Here is a 20,467-nt window from a genome sequence, read left to right as displayed (position 1 = left end):
GCCTGAGAAGCTGCGGGTTTCCTCAGTTGTTCTTAGTTATTGTCTAGATGGAGGCCTCGGCCACTTGCAAGTCACCATCCACTCATTCTTTCATTCAACGCTAAGTAACACCAGCAGCTGACACAACATAATTGAAATGGCCTACAAACCCAGCATCCCCACCGTTGTATTTCAATTCCGTGTGTTCAGTAATACATTATCATGGGACCAGCACAGTTGTCATCGTTTAGAAAATGTGCAGGTGTGAGAGCAGTTCTTTTCTTCTGCGCAGAAATGACCGTATGGCGAAATATCGGTTGGTGCATTCAGTCTATTTGCCTTTCGTTTTATCGCATTGAACTGTGTGTGCTTTAAAACTACTTACCATTCGTTCCTTTTTACCTCTGTGGAGCTGACTGCAGTTTCTCGAAGATCGATTTTAATATTGCCCTTACATGCCTTAACTCTTTCTCATGAGGTTTTTCCAACTGGAATTTTAAATGCATTTCTTACACCTATCCTATAGGCGTGCTACATAAGCAGCCCATTCAGTGATATAATCACCTCAACCACAAGAAAATATGGGATCGATGTGTAATTTTCTCCATTCTGCCTGCCGTCACTCCTCAGTGCTAGTTCGACGAGTTTTCAGAGCAGCTAAAGTTACAGTTTTGTGTTTTTAAATTTTTGTTACAACACTCCATTGGCCAAATTCAACGTTGGGTCGGATTCGATGCCACGGACTGTCACTATGCTGAACGGGCACATGCGGCCCTCGTGTTGCCCACCGTCCTTTCAGATAAAAACGTGTCGCCCTTATTTAAATAGCTGATATCGTTAGAAATTTTTCGCGTCAAAAGAGATTTCGCTCTACACCCGGAAGAATAAATTTGTATCTGCAACAGATGATCATTAAGGTTATGCAAAATTGCGATGAACGCTTTGTGTGCACCGGTCGTATTATCAGCATTAGCATAGTTTCGAGAGATAACAGCTCATTCTGTTTGTTGTTGCTATCGAAGCTTTTCCACAGCTTACTTCTGTTAACACGTTTCATGCTACGAACGATATGAATAGTTTAGTAATCCTACTTTTATGTGTGTGTTTTATGTGTGACAGTATCAATGAAACGTAACAAATGTTGCCATCTCTTGACACTTACGGTTACAACTTACACCATCTTGCTAAATGCACTTATAAGTTGCCATGGTAACATTACAGAATAACTTCTGAAAATTTTATCATTGAAGTGCCGGGCCGTCAAATTTCTCTCAGGTTAATCAGAACTGATTCCGAAGAAAGTGGAAGCTTTCTTCTTGATAACTGCGGTCGGCACTGTGATCGTATTTTAGAGTTAAATATGCCTCTCGCTACAATTTCTGCGGTCGTTGTTTGATGACAGGCTTTAGCTAGGTCGAGAGTACTGCCCGCTCAGTCGGATTTTTCCAGAATTCCTAACCAAAATGTTGTCATTCTCCTTTGAAAGTCTGAAACTGTAGATATTAATTCGTACTAATAGACGAAGACTGAAGGTTTTGCAAAGAGGAAGGATATTATAAGAACGATTTGAGCTTTATTACATAATATGGCCCATTTACACACAGCAATTAGTGCACTGATAAATAACGATGATAAATAACCAGTGTCCGAGCGCTGCAGTGGCTGTCCGGCCAAGTCTGGGTCCACACCCGACTCTTCAATGTCTGTGTGTAAGGAGTGATTTTCCGACTGCATTGCTGACGTGTTGTACGTACAACAAGACTGCCTGTTAACACGTTCACGACGGGGCGACCCACCGCGGTTCACCTGTGAGCAGCACCGGGTCGCCGCGCGCTTCTCTGATCAGCGATACGCGAGGAAAGCCGGGCGTATTTATGTCGTTCGTTTTTCAGCGAGTTGAACCACAGGTCAGATGGACGACCGGTCCCGCCCTTGCATCCGGCGTAATCGTGTTAAACTGCGCGTGTTCGAGAGACACTTCTACCCTCTGAACGGCGTGTCGTCGTACTCGTACTCGTCGTCCTTGCCCTGGAAGCTCCGCTGTGGGGGTGGTGGTGGTGCAGGGCGGCGTTGCTGGAGGGGGATGTTGACTTCCTCGGGGGAGTGAAACACCTGGTTGCTGGGAGCTTGCTGGCGGAACTGGATGGGGCGCAGCGTGGGCTGCTGCACTTGGACCGGTCTGCCCCGCGGGGTTGTTGCGACGACGGGACGGGGCTGTTCCTCGACCGGGTCGTAATACGAGTCGGGGTAGTAGCGGTCTGAGTAGCGGAGCGTCACGTTCGGCTTTGTCTGCGCCTCCTCGGCGTTGATCGGGCGGTACAGGTAGTCGTTCACGAAGTGGTACTGGGATGACTGCTGGCAGATGTTGTCCCCGCTCGGCGGCATGCAGATGAGGTGAACCTGAAGGAACCGCGTAACAAATACGTTTTCAGCCTGAACTTCTCCACATTTGACAGCAGATGCGGTACAACTTTACGTAAGCTCTGAGAGATTTCGAAGCTTCCGTATTCAATTAATTTCATCCGGACTGCGTTATGAGAAGTGAAGGTGAGGACATGCCATAAAACATATAAACACCTTGAGCACTGAATGTGGTATTGAAACGTTTAGCACAGAAGTGTACTAGATGTAACTTTACGCAATTTGAAAGACGTGTTTTGTTGTATGGAGGGGAGTCCTACGTGGTTAAAGAAGCAGTTGAAAACAAATTATCGGCGCCAGAAGTTCGATTTATGGGCATAACTGCATGTTACACACTGTTAGGTCATAAAAGAGCCAGTGGTTATTAAAAGAAGTAACAATTCAACCAGTCATTAAATGTATGCAAAATTACCTAATTGGAAGCAACACGCGAGAAGAATGGAAAACAACAAACCTAGGGAGAATGTGAGTGAAGAGGTACCTCATTTGACGACGCTGTCAGTAGTTCAGAATAGGCAGCGTCGGATGAGAGAATGATTACTGATTAATGAACTTGAAAGGATATGGAAGGAAATGGTCGCCGAGAAATTTAAGAAACAATCCCGTCACTTGCTTTAGGGACCCAGGTGCATCACAAAATACCTGTTAGAATAGCTGATTTCCTGGCCGAGGATTGAACATTGAACTTCCTGAATATGAAGCAGGAATTCCAGTTTGATATTTTAGAGTACCGCGTTCAGATATCGGTACATATTCATGAAACCTTAACGGGCCACATAACAGGATGATGAAGACTGTGGTAGAACGCACCTGGTGGAAGAGGAAGCTCTCGGGGCAGATCCACGAGTGCCTGGCGTTGTCCTGGCAGTAGTGGAACACCTCACAGTTGAGCCCGTCGTCCGCGTAGTACCCCGTCTTCTTGGCGGTGCAGTCGAACTTTGACTGGGGCAGCAGCAGCGTCAGACGGTCAGGCTCCTCCTCCTCCTTCTCAAGTTCCTCCTCCTGCAACAAGCCACATTTCATTACAACAATTTCGCTTCTTTACGTGTTTCTCTCGCCAGAGCTCTGAGTCTAGCGCATTGGGTTTATTAATTTTTTATGACATTTGAGATTCTCAAAGTAGAGGTGTTGGCTGTGTGGACATGTAGATAGATGCACTGTGTCGGAGGAACATGCAGGATACTTCTTCAATCCTGTCTGTAAGAACCGCTCCAGGTCCCTCTCCGGAAGCATATTAATCCAGTTCAATCCATTCCCCTCCCCCCGCATTGTAAATCCTCCCGTCTACGCCCAGGTCTGCCAAATCTTCTCTCGCTCTACGATCATTTACTATTATAACAGTTTTCAGTGAAATTAGTAGTACAGAAAAGATCCATCTTTAGGCTGTCACAGCCAATGCTCACACGAGTTGCAGAAATTGCGCATTGATTTGTAAAAGACTATTTTGCTGTGCAATATATCGATACAAAAATAACACTTAGAAATCTGTGCATTTGGCCGAACTCTTCCGGGTCCCCCCATTCACCAACAGAGACAAGCCCGCATCACGCTGCTGCCAGATGTGCTGCAGTCGTATCAGGCGCTGCTTGCTGACCTTTCCAGCTGCAGCTTTCGCCGACTGCTGCATATGTCACGCGTTGCGCAATACAAACAGGTCGTCCTGACAGACTTCCTGCACATTATGAGATGAGATCGGTCGGTGTTGGCGGCCAGAATCCTGATCGAATGTCCCGCTGTGCTGCCTTATGTCTCGTGATTTTTGTCATTTAGTGCTGGGATAGTAATCAAAATAGGCCACGATATATTCCGTATCTCTCAGTTCACCACACATTTGATTCATTGCCGTGTTCATATAAGCCCGCCACCAGCCCAATCCTGAGCCAATTGAAACCAATCCACAGCGTTAACATTTTTTCCCTGAAAACCATTTAAATATTATTTCCCCATCTACTCATAGGTCTTCTGAGTGGCCTGTTTCCGTCAGGCATTTAACCAAAATTGTTTGCGCTTTCCTCACCTCTGCGCTCGCTACATTCCCCGCACATCTTGTCCTTTTTTATTTGATCGACCTAATATTTGGTGAAGAGTACAAATTATAGAGCTCCTCAGGATTCAGTTTACTCTAGCTTCCTGTCACTCCATCCCTCTTATGTTCAAATATTCTCTCAAAGTAACCTGTTTTCAAATGCCTTTGTTTTGTGTTCTTCCCTTGACGAAAGAGACCAAGTTTCATGCCATGACAAAGCAACAGGCACAATTATAGTTTTGTGTATTTTAATTTTTACGTTCTTAGATAGCTGAATGGGGAGACAAACGATTCTGCGTGGTAGCAACCGTTGCCAGAATTAATCTTAACTTTAATCATCATGAATCCTGGAATCTCACAAAGTTTAAGTTTTGGTTTTTTGGTAGTCTCGAATAACCAATACAGAACAGTCGACATGAAGCCCTTTAATCAACCGTTTTTAAGTTTATATAAACTGTGATTTTAACGGATTTTTCTGGCAAAATTTAGTTGCGAAATCAAAACATCTCTATTTGTGTTACCAGTTCAGTGCAGTACGATGAAAATTTGTGTGGATTCAACTCCTCTCCTCCTTCCCCCCCCTTCCCCCCCCCCCCCCCCCAGTAGGCACCTGGAGCACGTATAGTACGCCTCGCCAGTTATTCCAGTGCCTTGACCTTCAATGCACCTTGCCGTGACGTCACAACTTGTTACAGTCTACTAGAAAGCCTTATTTTGGAGAAAGTGGCACGACAGCGTCCGAACCACACACAGCTGTTTTCCTCCTCCTCCTCCTTGCTCCATCTTCTAGCCCTTAATTGTTCTTCAGGTCTCGTGGTTTATCCCTCGCTCACCCCCTCGATCGGCCACTCTCGCTGTCATTCTCGACATCGCGAACACCCCCGTACCTCTGCTTCTGTCGCTGCTTTCTCTCTGAAGATAAATCCGACTTTAACTTTCACTGCTTTTCTTCTAAGCTTTAGTTATTTTCGACCAATCCATTTTCCAAAATCATCCCTAGGTCGTGCCCAGTATTTTATTATGTATTTCTTCCATGTAATACGCTGGCAAGCTTGTGTATTCGGATGCAAGGATTTAGATCGGTGTTTATGTGCGGTGTGTATTTTTCTTTTATATAATAGCCTCTTCACGACGGCGCTGGTAGCACTTTCGTACTTTGTCTTGTTCAGCTTTTTATGTCCATTTTGTAGTTGAACATTGTTAGCGTTGAAGCACGTCGTCAGTAAAACAGGCCGACATCAGTACAGTTATGTGCATAGCATTTTGTTTTCTGACAGTGCCTTAGCGCAGAATATTTTTCTAAACTCACACAGCCTTAGTCTCGCCTCTCCACGGAATGACCAGCTTTACTCTTCAGAATATTTGTACGCATTGTGTAGGAGGGTGGCTGGGCCTGAGAAAAGTTTGGGCGAGGAGGTTACGAAGAACGCTCCTAAAGCATTTGCTGGGATTTGAAATCTCTTTACTTACGGTTCGTTGTGTGGAAGTGAAACATGTACATGTTCATTGTGAAGAAAAAAGCACTTGTGTCTCGAGACTACGTATTTCAGACCGAATTTCGTGGCTGAGTTCAGACATTCATAAAAGTATCGTACATGCAAAACCGAATATGTTCAATGCATTCGAATTACAATCCTCGGAGTTGTGACATCGTGTAGCTTTACAAGTGATTACATACGTTTCGGACGGTAGTGAAAATGGAGGCGATGTTTTCCTCCGAAACATCGGTAATCACGTGCTGAACTACAGGGCGTCACATCCCGAGTGAAGCACTTGCCTGCAGCTGCTGGTTGGCGTACTGTCCCCCGCGCCCACCTTGTTGCTGCGGTGGCGGGCGGCGGTTTTGCTGCGTCTGTTGTCGCACCACGGCAATGGGCTGCTGGTAGTCCCTGCTGTTGTCTGTAGCTACAGGCTTCCTGTAGATCTGCTGGGGCTGCGGCGTGGGGTGCGACTGCCGCAAGAGGAGCAGCGCCTGCGGTCCGGTCGACGGCGTCACCGTGTTGCGGCTCACCACGTCTTCCTCGTCGTCCTCATCTACCGGGGCTGCCTGGAACCCCTGGGGCGACGGGCCCCCTACGCCCGGATACCGCGTCACTGGGTACTGCTTGGCCGTCGGCCCTCGCGTCAATCCCTGTCCGTGGTAATATCCGCTCTGTCTCTTTTCCCGCTCTTCCTCAGATGCGCTCTGCGCAAGCGCGACGCCCACTACCATCAGCAGCACAAACAGCTTCATCCTGCGCAAGTAATTAGTTTTTGATCCAAAATTTTTTCGGGCCTCCAGCTGTACCGAAATCACACGTTATGTTTGCGCCTGACGAGCGTATTCTCTGCTTTAAGAGGAACGACACACGGAATTATTTTCCTAAAACGTAACAATAAAATTAATGAACTTTGTGCATCAGGAAGTTTACTTTGCCAACAAGAATTGGAACATTACAAGTTTTAAAATATTCAGACTTTGATTAAACCGCGTTCTGCAATAAAGGTTTGTAGTTAGTTAATGTGCAAAGGAGCCTTTAGTTCCCGATAGTAGCGAAACAATTTCTATTCCGTTGGTATAGTTTCTGGAAAGTCGTGGGAAATCCAGCCCCGGTTCCCACAGAACCCACCGCCACTAAAGAAAAACAACTTCGTGATTTTTCCCAGTCTCTTGCAGTAGCTTCGATATGTTGCAACACTGCCTATCGCGGTTCAGTGGCCCAGAGAGAAAGTTGAATTCTTTCTGCTTTTAAGTAAAAGTTCCCTGCTATAGTTTTTGCAGTATTTCATGGTACCAAGAAGTTTGACACCACTGACGTTCCTATCTCGCTACGTGGCGGTGCGATCGCTCAAGACGTGTCCCTTCACAAGATCTTGTTTGGGTTCGAGGAGCAACTCATTCCGGTTTCCATAATAACGCGTTTCCTCAGATCAGTGTAACTCAAACTCAGCGGACAGACAGACATACTTAAGCAGTTCTTCGAACCCCTAACATTGAATTTCCTCGCGTGCCCCTATGGAAACCTGCGGAACGTGATAACTTACCCAGCATATGGAGCAGAACTGAAGTACAGTACGCTACAGTTATCGGCCCTCGTTTTGACTAAAATAAGATGCCGGTGCAGTGAAGCTCGGTCAGTATAGCGACTGTGTCTCGGGTTGGAGAAAATGGGTTCGATTCCATGCAGGGACAGGATTCGTTTTCCCTTGACCACCGCTGTGCCGAGGTCGACTCTGGAACCCACCAGATGGGTTCCGACCACTCTTCTCCCTTCGATGGGGGCGGTGAACCGGTGAGATTGTTGGGCGGCAACTCTGACGAATTCCATCTAGTGCCGAAACAATGCCCTCTATCCTTTGTCTTCACGAAAATACCTTTTAGAAACATGCTTGCCATTGCATGGTCAGTGTCTACCAGACTGCACAATGCTACATCCCAAAAGACACCCATCTTCATATTCCTCGCCGTAACACACTCAAATGTTACCAAAAACATTTTCATCTCCGCAAATAGGCGAGTCTGGCCGATACAAAATGCATTCGACATGGCCGTTTTAGTGCAGTGTGATGGAATTCAGCCCGTAGGAACTGAACTTTCACCAGCAAATGGGCTAACAATGTGTTCGCATTCCGTAAACATGGAAACTATGTAACGTGCGCGCCAACAAAGTTGACTGGCAGGCGGAATGAACTAACATGCATGCGCATTTATTTCTCTGACGAAAGAAACCTACAGCCTAGCTGATCAAAGTATTGCCAATGGTTATATTGAAAATGTTGGTCGTTGTGATCTCGAATTGTTGTCAGTGTTCTGAGGGGTGAGATACACTTGTGTATGCTGGACCAGTTAGAAGGGGGTCATGGATCTGGTGAAACCAATGACTGGCTGATATCGAGAGTGGACCTTGACACAAGAGAAAGCAGGGCAAAAGTGGTTCACAACGAAATATATGTATGTTGTGGAACTGGAAGTTTCGTTTCGTTTCAGTTTGATGCAGCTTAATGCACTTCATATTTTCGCAACAAATATGTCTGAGAACCATTTTAATAGTTTCCTATCAATGACGTAAATGTTTACCAAGATGTATCTTCCCTTCAGGTGTTACGAATAAAATTTTGTATGCATTTCCGGTATCGCCCGGAAAATTGTACAAGTTCCTCGCGTGTTTTTATGCGTCCTTCACGCTCTGGCGTGATGTGTCGTGAAAAACACCTCAAAAGAGTACACATTTTCAATCATCTCACCAGGCACCCAGTTTTCCTCGTACATTGCGATATTTATTTTTCCCTCCCCCAGGGACCACACATTGCGCCCAATATTTTAGGTTTGTACGTGGTAGCACGTATCTAAACAATTTAAACACAAAACCAAGATGGTGTACGCGGGAAATGTCCAAGTTCCACGCATTTTAACCTCGGCGTCGGATCTTGTGGCTAGGGTAACGGCCCGGCCCATAGCCAGCCAGTCAGTTTGCAGACAACCGTCCCTGTCATACATGTATTTACATTAGCTGGCTCGAGAGGATTTTGAGCCAGTTACAGTCAGCGGAAGAAATTGGCGAGACATTGTATCCGCGGCAGGGACCAGCTTGATACATCGTGTTTTTGATTGGGCGAATTTTGACGAAATTGAGGCCAGAAGCTGGATAAATTCAATTTTGAGTCACATAACGTTTTGTCAGCTCACAAAGATTACAATTTCACTATTCGTTGTCGATCTTGGTCTTGTGTAACACCGTTCGGACTCGTAGGTAGATACCAACGTTTAGGAGAAGCATGCTGTCTCTGTCTTCAGGGTATCGGCCTGCAAGTCCACACACCCCATACGACCAACATCGACTAATTTCACAGTTGCGTCTTTGAAATACTAAATTGTGCGATGAAATTGATAATTTTATTCGGACAGTAGCGGTTGCTATGCGTTAGTCCACGAGTTATCACCAGACGATGATGTGGCTCTTCTCAGCAGCACCTACCTGCAGTTTCTCTCGGTCCGGTCAGTAGCACAACACAGAAGGAAACTCTCGCCGGCCGCCGAGCCACGCTTTATATACAGATCCAGCTAACCTCATTGCCCAGCCAGTCCCTCAACGGTGAAGCGGGGGCAGTATTGGGGTGCGATGTGTGGACCTCGCGTAAGAAAACAAACATTGTTTTTGGGGTTGGTGTTAACTCCACGAATAGTTCCAGAATTTTTCTGCCGCAATTTTTGCGCTTTGCGATTTCGTCGCTGTCAAGTTACACTCGCAAAATTTTAGTGGGGAAATCTCCAGGAAAATGAACGTTTGGAAGACCGATAAGATGTACGAACGACTTTGGGTGGAAATGACTCAGTATGGCGCCCAGTGGCGGCGGGCTTTGATACTGGCGAAGGTACATAGTGGTTGAGTAGTGATTAAGAAAGAAAGAAATGCATTTTTACTACGCGCTTATCCTGTTTAATTTGAAATCAAGTTCAGGAAAACAACGTGCCTCTTGGAAAGTCATTACAGACGAAAATCTAAAATTAAATCTATTCCCCAAAAACACATCATGAAAAGAGTCACTTCAATTTCTTACGAGATCTGCTGTTTCCGTCGGCACAATTTTGTGAATCAGGTGCACAATTAGATATGCGGGTGGCGGAATGTCACGTGGGTTGTGTTGTGCTGTTTATACTGACAAAGATCATGGTCTTAAAAATCATGTTTACATCGTGTCCTGCTATTCCTCTGTTGAGTGTTTGTTACAGTCCCCCCTCCCCACCAGAGACCTGCATTGTTCTTGATGAATTTTGAACCTGCCAGACTGCAGCCGTCGTTGATCTCCATGGAAACAATGCGTCGTCACCATGCACTTCGCTCGGAGAACGCGTAATAAGGAGCTAGCTCGGTATAGTCGCGTTACATAATTGTGATTACGAAATCGCATTGACTTCGTCGGTTGCACAAGACGCGGAAATGTGCTGACAAATTAAACCACTGCTTGAAGCTAACGAAATAAAATTCATGCACTTGCCTCAGAGTAAACGACTCCCGATCTGCGGGCGTACTGAGTCAGGGTAGACTGTGAGTGGTTACTTGAACAGAAACCTCCGTTGAGGGAGATGGCCGTGGTTTATTTCAATCCATTATCTCGGAATTTTCTTTTAGGAACCGAGGAGCACTGCGAATATTTGTAATCGACGGTTACAGTGGCGCGATCAGCTCCCCTGCGTTTACTCAGGAGCTCCCACATTTTGACCCGGAGGCTGGCTGTCGTGTGACAGTGTTTTCGTTGTTTTGATCTCTCGTTACCAAGTGATTCATTTCTAACTCGTCTGATTACGACAGACACTTGTTAGTGTCGCTCGAGACATTTAAGTGTCTAAACACCGCTCTGCTATCCGTTCTGGAGGTAGTTGATTCGAATCTAGCCCGAATCTTAGTCAGGTCTTAAAATAGTTCACGGTAGCTTCCACTGCCTATCTGAAATGCTGGAGTTAATCTTACACAAAAGCTGAATATTGCTTACTCTTCTAAACGAGCGGGAAACTTCGTTTGTCAGTCTGTTAACAGATTGTTAAGTTACACGAAGGAACAAATGACTGTGGGATGGATGCGGTTTTTAGACTACGCTTCATTTTATTTTGTTAGTGACAGCATCTAAATAGGCAAGGTGAGTGGGACATGTAGCACGCAACAAAGTGTTGGTAGTGTTGGTACTACAGCCTCAAGCGAAGAGACAGTTTGGAGTACCGAGATGTCGATGGACGGATAATATTAAAACAGATCATAGAGAAATATGTTGGGAATTTATGGGCGGGAGAACATTGCATAATGAAGAGCTTCATAATTTGTAGTCCTCATGTCTACCAAATATTATTATGATGATCAAATGAAGAAGGGGTAGAAGAGTAGGGCGTGTAGCGCGCATGGAGGAGACGGGAAATACGTACAATTTTTTGTGAGAAAGTTAAAAGAAATAGACCACTTGGAAGACCTAGACATAGATGGGAGGATATTATTAAACTGTGTGTTAAGGAAATAGTGTGGTCGGGCGAGGACTGATCTATGTGGCTCAGGACAGAGACCGTGGAGGGTTTTAGTGAACGTGGGAATGAAATTTCGAGTTCCATTAAAGGCAAGGAATTCGTTTACCAGCTGAGTGGCCGCATCCGCTGGAGACGATCCTGAACCGTGTTGTTAGTGTGTGATATTTCGATGCAGTTGATAAGGTGCATGAAACTTCATGCCTTTCCGAGTGAAAGTGATACCGAGCTACCGAGGGAAATGTGTGTCTGGCGTCTTGCTCTTGCATAGCTGCGTCTGAATAACGTCATAATTTGCGGCCCACATTCTGAAGCGTGAGTCCCCCCCCCCCCCCCACATCCCAATGGACCAAAAGGGGCCCAAGGTCAGCATAGGGTGTGCACCATTCTGTTTCTTGTTTCCACTTTCTGGAGAGAAGAGCGCACCCTGTGACGAATATTTCATGGATTATGGGGCAGTCAGCAGTGAACAGTAGATACAGTTTTTTACATAAACTACTCAGCTGTCATAGGTCAGGCCCTGTGGTCTGTTTCTAGCTTGAAATTGGTAATGCCTAGGCATTTTGAAAGGGGGACTGCAAAGTTTGTACTTGTGCGCTGAGCAGGACTCGAAGTCCCAATTCCTGTGATCGAGCGCTACCAAGTCTTTCGTGCCCACTGCCCTTAGTTGCTTTATGGCGTTGACGTTGATAGTTATTTGAGCGTTCAGGTTGTGGTCTGTGCCACCGAATAGTCTTGTCAGTGGTTACCATTTCGTGGGAAGATCAAAACTCCTTCTCTGAAACGGAGGCAGTAGGTTACTTCGAGGAGTTAGGAACCACATACAAGACTGTGGTGTCATTACACAGTTTCAGCTGAAGTAATTTACTTCTTTACGCCGTGGCTAATGTTAAATACGTGGGACAGGAATGGAAGGACGAAGCTTGACGGTCTTCTAGGATGTTGCGACGTGTCGGTCATTTTATGCCAGATTGCACGGCGCAACATCCTAGGAGTCGTGCGAACCCGAAATGTCGCTTGGTTTAATTTGTTTATTTAACCATACTGTATCAGCTTCACAGGATATGCATCTTTGAATGAGATCAGTGAACTGCAAATGACTGGGTGGAACGGCGTCGTGCCTGTTCTGGCTTCTGTCTGAATATGCTCGTACTGGGTAGCTGAGACTCGAACCGGGTACTTCCCGAAGCGTTACCGCCAGATCATGTGTGCTGTGTGGCGAGAGACATGCACGCAGCTGCAGAGTCATTGTCCTCTTGTTCGGTAAAAGTTGTGCTGCAAGGCCGGTAACTGGACGTTTTGTCTTCACAACGAATTGAAAGCAATTCAACACGCTGCCCGTTCATTTCGTCGCCTTGCCAGTTCTCAAGAGATCTGAGCATTCTAGCTCAGCGGTAGGTGTCTGGAACGTATTCTGGTGGTAAGTGGTTCGAAGTCTGGGTGGGATGTTTCGTGCTGAATTTCCTTGCTAATCACAAGCGGTGCCAGCCATCCTGTTTGCTCCATAGTGCCCGCGTAGTGGGCTTAATGAGATATCCTAAGTTGCTGCGTAGAAACCGTACAGTATGAACAAGAATTAATTCAACAAATGGTGAACTACTTAGTCAGCAAGTGGGTGCAGGCGCTGATGTAGAGGCGGCCTGTGGCCCTAAACTTGGCACTTCCGCCCTCCGCCCATTCACGGATAGTCAGAGCCCCGAGCTATGTGTGTACCCGTTCAGTGCGTGATATAACAAGGCGTTAAATTTCCGGTTTCGGCGTAGACCTGGTGAAAGCACGATGCGGTAATGAACCTTCTGGTTTCATAGGAGGCGAGGAATTTCTGTGCCAGCTGATCCACGGTCAGCTTTTGAATAAGAGTTCTGCTCGACGGATACAAGAGTTAGAGTTAGATGAAAACGATGCGAAAGTGGCCCTGGTGTTTCGTTAAACGTACACACTATTACAAATGTTTTAGTAAAACTTACATATCTTAATGTAACCCACATGTTGCCACGTTGAAGCATCAATCGTTAGCATTCATGTGGATCGCGTATCAAAGCCGCTATGTTCGTGTGTGTATGTACATAACACCTTGAGGCCCGTGAAAGAATTTTCATGAAATTTTGTATTGGGAGTTCGACAAAAATGCGTCGAAACAATTCACTTTTGGTTAAGATAAAGCAATAATTACGATCACTCCACAAGACCTGCAGAGTTCAGAAAGGTCAGGCGTCAAATTCTGGCGGACACGCCAGGACTGTAACTCCGATTAAAACGGAATTCCCGCAGAACTGTGAAGGTAGGGCCCATTACCAACTTCGACTGTAAAATGTCGAGAGAACGTGACTGTGTTTTCGTTCCGTGCTTGCTATGGGCCAGCGTGCAGTTGGGTTTGCCTCTAGATGAATGATGTGATAAATTAGTCTTCCAGACTGTACAAAGTTGAAAGTGGAGAGCAAAGCAGAGCGTGTTAATGGCTTTCAGAAAACGTGACCACTGATGTCTAAGTCACGAGACGCTGCAACGCTGAAGGGCAAGGTACGAACGACGCTGTTGGTTTCAGGCTGCGTAACGTTTCATTTAGGGCGTCGTGTCGATAAATTAGCGTAACACTTGCTACTTTTCATTACGCAGATCCACGAGTCACATATCATGTTGATGCAAGTGCTGGTTATTTCATCTACAAATAAATATTACTATTTTAACTGGGGTTTGTCAGAGACACTGTCTGATACCCAAGGCATCGATTAAACAGGGTGTGACGATGTGGGTCGTATTCATATCTCAGGATGGGTCCCCTGATTGGCTGTTGTGAACATGGCAATAAAAGGCGTGGGACTTCTTGTCGAGCTAAACGACTATTAGCTTTTATGAAAGACCTCTGCGCCTTGGAGTTGGTTATTCCAAGACTGTTAGGAGACGGGGTTGAACTCCTGCTATAAAAACTGTACTGTACTCACCGCTAGCCCTGGAGATAATTCGCCCTGTCTTGAGCCTGCTTTCATCAGTGTTACCCCTCACTATTTTGAGTGTATATCTTGTTTCTCCCACGTAGCGAATCTTTATGATGCGCGAGGCTGTAAGTTAAGTATTGATTATGATAATGTGATATCAGCTGTAGCTTTGTTTGTGATATTTATTAATGCTGTATCAATAAGATGAAGTGATATTGTACGATGAATTGTGAGGGATTTTACAGGAGACGCATGCGGCTTCGTTTAAGGTACTGTAACTGCATTAGATTGAAAGGGATGGCCAGAACCACGAACACATCAGGACAATTGGTGGTTTGCCCGAGATCCAGTTACTAGTCCGTGAACAACAAATACCATGAAGTGTCATGGGGCGAGTAAGGCCTCGCAAATTCTGATATAACCTGCTCGGTATTTTTGTTATATTGTTCCATTGTTTAAGAAATGGAGAACGAGTGAGTCGTGTCTGTCAGCCGAGGAGACCCCACAGAACAATTTATGTTTTGTTGTGATTTTTGTGGACAGTAAAAGTGTGTGATCAATGTTTCTCCGATGAATATTTTTCTTGCTTTATGTGTACATTCTCGAAAGCCAGTGGTTGGTTGTTCCGTTCGCAAGTCTTCTTCGAATGTGGTTCCTACAGAACTCATTTCCACCGATTTCTAAGCCAGAGTTCTTCTGGGTTCCATGACAATTTCTATATCGTTCCTTACTCTGCTTGTACTTTCTCCTTTGTCCGGCCTGTGCACGTTCTCTTCATACCTCGCAACGCCCCTCCTTCATTGCAGAATACGAGCATTGTCACCGCCTGAGCCTCTCGCAGAATAAGCGAGACTGCAGGTGCACTGCACGTTTATCTCCCTCCCGCCCCATAATTTCTTCATTAAACATGTTTTACTTTTCTCCTTATTGACTGGCACATCCACATGTACACGCTCTTTCGTATTCGTGAGGTGCCGGGTTTGGACCTCAGCTCGAAGGCCAGCCGTCTGTACAGAGATGTATTGTGTTTCGTTTCGACGCTCGTAGACAATATCTGGGATAAAACAGACACGAACGATTTCTTTCAAGTCATTACGAGCTTTCCATTCATTGTCATTTTCCATACAATTCGCCGATTTGCTGTTGCAACAACGCCGTTTAACAATAGAATAATCCACCAGTCTCTCCTGTTTCAGCGACATTTGACCCATTAGGAGTTTCCTGAGCGTTGTACAACAAATTACACACCAGTTGGCGGCCTTGTTTCTGCCACACTTCGTCTAATTTGTGTTTTTGTGATTTTTTTTGCAGATGAGTACTTCCGAATGGCGTGCTGTCTCAGAGACGTGGAGGTGAGTCGTTATTGCATGTTCTACTTGTTCAGTTACTGTGAAATAACGCAAATTGAGAATGGAAATTTGGATCATTTGGACTGTTTGTTCTAAGTTCACGTGTTTGAAATGTACTAAGATGTCCGACCTGTATCGATATCTGTGGAACGTATATTAGTTTCTGATTGAGTTCCACAAATTACATTTTTGATATAATTAAGTTCGGTGAATAATGAAATATATAAACGAACAAGAAATTGCAGTTATATCGATTCTGTGTTTATTAAATCATGGCTGAATCAAATATATGAGATTGTGTTAACAGTCATGACTTATCGACATCTACTGACATTTGAATATAGCATCTTTTTTGCTTTCTCCCACCTATTTTCTATTAATTTTACATTTATTTATATCTCGAGTTTCTTACAAAGGTTTTTATATAAATTATCTGCATGTCGTATCCTTTGCACCATTCAAGTCTGGCGATTTTTTGTAATGTGTCAGGGAATTATGAACAACCCGGTATATTTTCAGTTTCGTTCCTCCGTATAAGATTTCTTCAGAATCCGAGAGCGTTACTGCTCAAGACACGGACGGACATGCATCGCCTCCCAATAAGGCGTTTTGCGCTGTGAACGCCTCAGAAAGTGTAGCGTTCAATTATGCATTCATATTTGCTGAAACTGAACAATTTCTCTTGTAACCTGCATAGCTTCGCGTTTTCGTGGTTCTCAGGTTATTTACAGGGATGTTTAAGTTATTGGGACAAAGCAAGTTGTTCGGTCCCACTTCAGAATTGCATCTCCGAGGCTTCTGAGACGCCGACAGTCTTTTAATGTCTTGTGATTTTATTCAGTCCCTCCAGACGAATGCCGAACTATAGATCATGCACGCTTTCTCCGAACCATTCAAGTTCACATCTCATATTAGCAACGCTAAATAGGAACTGTTATCGATTCAGCAGAATGTGAGTGACGACAGGAAGGATAAGCCTGTTTTGAAGCAGACCGAAGCGACCGTCCAAATGGTCTATTTTCCTTAATTTTTATTTAAATTGTGTTCCTTTCATACATGCTACATGTCCCGCCGTTCTCGCCCTAATTGTACTAGCTATGAAGTACAAACAGTGCTGTTTATATTTTGTGTTACGATCTCCAAGTGCTTGAGGGAATGTTTTCCGCTGCAGCCCTTGGCAGTGCACACGAGCCTTTGAGCCCTCGAGCTCTTGTTCAGCGCGTGTCCGCACACTTCCGCATTGTGTCTGCGCTCGGCGCTTTCCCCGAACAGAAACTGTATCGGCTCGATTAATTCTTCCTCCGGTTTTTGTGCGAGCGATCAGCTGCATTCCTCGCCCAGTGAAAGTTGATCAGCTTCACATACGATTCGGGCGCAAGCAGCCACTCCCTGGCTTGGGAGGGGGCGATGTTGCTTGGTTAACACCGGAACATTATCGTCACTCCTTGTGTCTTGTGCAGCTTTCTTCATATTATATTCAGTGGCTACACTTCCATGATTCTGTCCCTGCAGTCTCGTCTGTCATGACGGTTGCTCCACGTGCCGTTGATGTATGAGCGGCTTTGTATCCCGAGGGGCGAGACGGTTCGGCCATGGTTTATTTAAGTGAGGGGTGTGTAAGGGGCCAACCTTCGTTCACATTGTAGCCTACACTGCGTCGTCACAAGCGTTCTGAAATTTGTCTAGGAAATTAAATTATCAAGGATTTAATTTAAGATAATTTTACATGTTGAAGTCAACTTGGTTGACATCAGCTCAAGAAGGGTAGAGAAGGGAACTGGGGAGAAGAAATAAAAATAATGAGATGAAATAAGAAAAGGAGGAAGAGACAAACGAAGAATATGACGAGAGTGGTATGACGTAAGGGAATGCGGAATAAGAATAACGAGAGGATATAATAAGAAGGCGGGTGGAAGAAGAAAATGGGGAAGAATAACTCAAAGGGGCAATGTCCTTGAGTGGCCAAGAGTCCCGTAGCTGTTTAAGAAATTCCCCGCCTTTCACGGAACGCTAATGTTCATTACCCTGTCCACAATGCCACTGAAATTTTTAACAAACCTACAGAATACTGGGGTCTACTTAATCTTATTTTTCAGAAATATTTTCATTGCCAAAGGTCGTATATTTGTGGTCTTTTATCTCCTGCATTAGTTTGATATGTTATAATTGTAAAAGTACAAATGATTAAATACAGGAATATCAATTTTTTTTATTCCTTCCATGTAATCATGAAATAGGTGCGTAATTAGGCTTTGAATAGTGCAGTCTTTGGAACTCTCGTTTCTCTTCACTGGAATAATTTCGGTCCCCGAGGCCGCACTTTAAAATTTATGGGAGAGCGCAGCATATGAATATCATCGGCCCGGTCTGACACATTTATCATACAGCTAAGCAGGGGGGCCGAAATGCAAGTGAAAGTGCTGCTGGCCTGGCGTGTAGACTGGCCCGCCGAGCACTCGTGTCGGATAAGTTGCTGCCTGACTCGGCGCTCTGCTGATTTTGCCAGTGCGTGTGGATTGCAATCGGAGGTTGATTGATTTAGTTATCGCGTGGAAGCTGTTGATAGTCTCGCAATTCGTATACAGTGTCATATACCCCGTATTTCGATTAAATGGGAACAATTTATCGTCGTCGTGTGTGCTGCAGAAAGCACGAGGTTGTGCGGACGCATGAAGGAAGATTTTATTTCCTAGTGTTCGTATAGAATTACAATGGAGTTTAATGTAAAATATCTCCGTTAATTATCTGTTTAGTTTTGATGTTGACCACTGCTGTGGAGGAAATGATACTACGAACACTTTAATTTGAAGTTAATTAAGTTATTCAGATTTGGTTTCACGAGTTGGACAGATTAATAAAGCAGCCATGTTTAAGTAACGGTTCTCCGTTAGTATATGGCTTACCACTTAATACATTTGGTGCTGGGGGTAAAAAGTGAGCGTTTCTGGGCAAGTGTTTTCAGTTATCTGCAACTTCTTTATATGAGGAATGCACACATCGGGTCTAATGCAAAATATAAATTTTATTAAGAAATGTACCTTGTTTTAGAGTTGCGTTTGTGTTATCCAAGTATTCAGAGAACATATTCAAGCTCCTCTGTCTTGTGCCGTCTCACAGACTGTGTAGTAAATGTACTTCTCGCTTTGGTTTTCCCATTTTCATAGGTCCCCATCCTCGTACTGCAAAACACTCCGCTGAATGTCACGGAAATTCTGGAATATTTTGTTAAAGCAGGCCACGACTACGTCCTTCAACATTGATCATAATTCTGTCACAAGCCATCTTATCGTTCGAGGTACAACAGAGAAGCTACTGCTGTTAAATGAACAAAGAATCGATTGATAATAACGTTCTCATTCCTTGAATCGGTATGTAATTTTTTCCTGCCCATCCACTTGTCGTTTCATACTGCCTCCGCAGTTTGTTTGCCGTTTTCCATCTTCTTCTGTCAGGTTGTGAGGAGCGGCATGCAAGGTGGAAGGACTGATGTAAACAACGATAAACGTGTCTGATAGCCAGTTTCTGGGATGGAATTTGAATCCCTGACATCCAGGAAACGAAGCAGGAGTGTTAAGCGCTCGGCTGAAACTTCCGGTATCTAGAACGTAATGACTCCTTACGTCTGTGTGTGTGCGTGCTTGCGCGCCCTGTGGTGGGCCACGACCAGTGCGTTCCATCTTCATTAATTATCCTCTCATTCGAGCTGCATAGTCTGCGATCCTGACAGAGTCGTTAAATAAATTACAAATGTGTGTGTGTGTGTGTGTCGAAGTTGCCATTGTTACACTTTCACTGAGAAGAGGAAAGTCGGTTTCAGTGCCAAGGTCTCTCTCTCTCTCGACCTACAGGCGCTGTTCTAACTAGAAAGCTTGCTAGCACGGTAGCTCACGAAGTAGAGCTCGTACATCACCGACTCTTGCCCTTCCGGTCCGCTCGGAGAGGTATTCGCGGTTTTCATAGTTCCTTCCAGGCCATGGAGCCTTAAATTAGGCCACGACCTCTGGTGGGGATACGGGATACGGCTTCTGATGCTTTAATTTGAAAACCATCTCCGCTTGGCGCGTAATTTTCACAAACGTGGTTCTGAGTACCGAGTCATAATGCAACCAACACGTCTGTTGACGGGCAGGCCAAACAATTTGTTTCTGATTGGTGGTGTAACGCGATTTCAGCTGTTTTGGATTATGCAGAGTTGGATGGTTGAATGATTGTGGACGATGAGTAGGGATGGAAATGGGAAGAATGTCGTGGTTTCTTGTAGGTTACTACATCAGCCTGGAAGGACTGAGAAATACCACGAGAAACATAACAAAGGATAGCTGTGGGTAATACAGTATTTGTGAAGGATTTGTCTCTTTATCTGATCACGAGTCGGCTGTAGTTGAAGGTGACTGACCAGCTTCATGCTCAGACCGACTGTACCTCGATCTCTTTTGTTAAGAGGCCCAAGTGGTGGCAACGAACGGAATCCTTGAGAAGCTGACAGTCGCGTGGATAGGCAGTCTAGAAGGTTCATTATGACTACACATTGAGTTAATTTCCTATTCAAGAGGAGCGGACGTCACGCCTTTGTACGGTGCCATGTAGTTACTACTTGACTAAGCAGAAGGATGAAAGTGGGTTGACTTGCTTCAAAACAATTGAACGTAGGAATAAAGCGTAAATGGCGAGACGTGTTCGTGTCTCAAAAATCTATTAACACAAGAAGCTCGTGTGCCGTAACATGCGCGACAAACCGTATCAGTGAAATTTGCTGTTTGGAATGGAA

The 20,467-nt window shown here is 45.0% G+C and overlaps 2 protein-coding genes across 3 annotated transcripts in view; one reads left to right on the top strand and one right to left on the bottom strand.

The window, feature by feature from the left end:
• LOC110827345 (multiple PDZ domain protein) overlaps positions 1–20,467 on the top strand; it is a 162,909-nt gene that overhangs the window by 34,912 nt on the left and 107,530 nt on the right. For both annotated transcript variants that reach the window (XM_087358115.1, XM_087358116.1), the window contains one exon: positions 15,662–15,702. The gene's annotated coding sequence lies outside the window, so the exon portion shown is untranslated. The remainder of the gene's footprint in view (positions 1–15,661; positions 15,703–20,467) is intronic.
• Positions 1,533–9,438, bottom strand: LOC110827344 (uncharacterized). The gene is made up of 4 exons (XM_087358045.1): positions 9,382–9,438; positions 6,204–6,660; positions 3,211–3,402; positions 1,533–2,379 (listed from the first exon to the last, which is right to left on the bottom strand). Exons 2-4 carry the CDS (start codon positions 6,657–6,659, stop codon positions 1,960–1,962), a joined length of 1,068 nt encoding a protein of 355 aa, XP_087214171.1. The 5' UTR covers position 6,660; positions 9,382–9,438; the 3' UTR covers positions 1,533–1,959.

Source organism: Zootermopsis nevadensis, unplaced genomic scaffold, assembly GCF_977971745.1.
Source record: "Zootermopsis nevadensis isolate Lab colony 2312 unplaced genomic scaffold, Znev_1.0 Znev_ptg000029l, whole genome shotgun sequence".
Lineage (NCBI taxonomy): Eukaryota > Metazoa > Arthropoda > Insecta > Blattodea > Termopsidae > Zootermopsis > Zootermopsis nevadensis.
Note: the sequence above shows the minus strand (reverse complement) of the source record. Positions and strands in the feature narration are given on the sequence as shown.

Bases quoted from the DNA above. Each gene is read 5' to 3' on its own strand.
- LOC110827344 (XM_087358045.1), bottom strand. From the start codon at position 6,659: ATGAAGCTGTTTGTGCTGCTGATGGTAGTGGGCGTCGCGCTTGCGCAG. The intron at 3,403-6,203 runs GCAAGTGCTTCA...GGCTTGTTGCAG, and splicing joins ACGCCAACCAGCAGCTGCAG to GAGGAGGAACTTGAGAAGGA. The intron at 2,380-3,210 runs GTGCGTTCTACC...CGGTTCCTTCAG, and splicing joins AGAGCTTCCTCTTCCACCAG to GTTCACCTCATCTGCATGCC.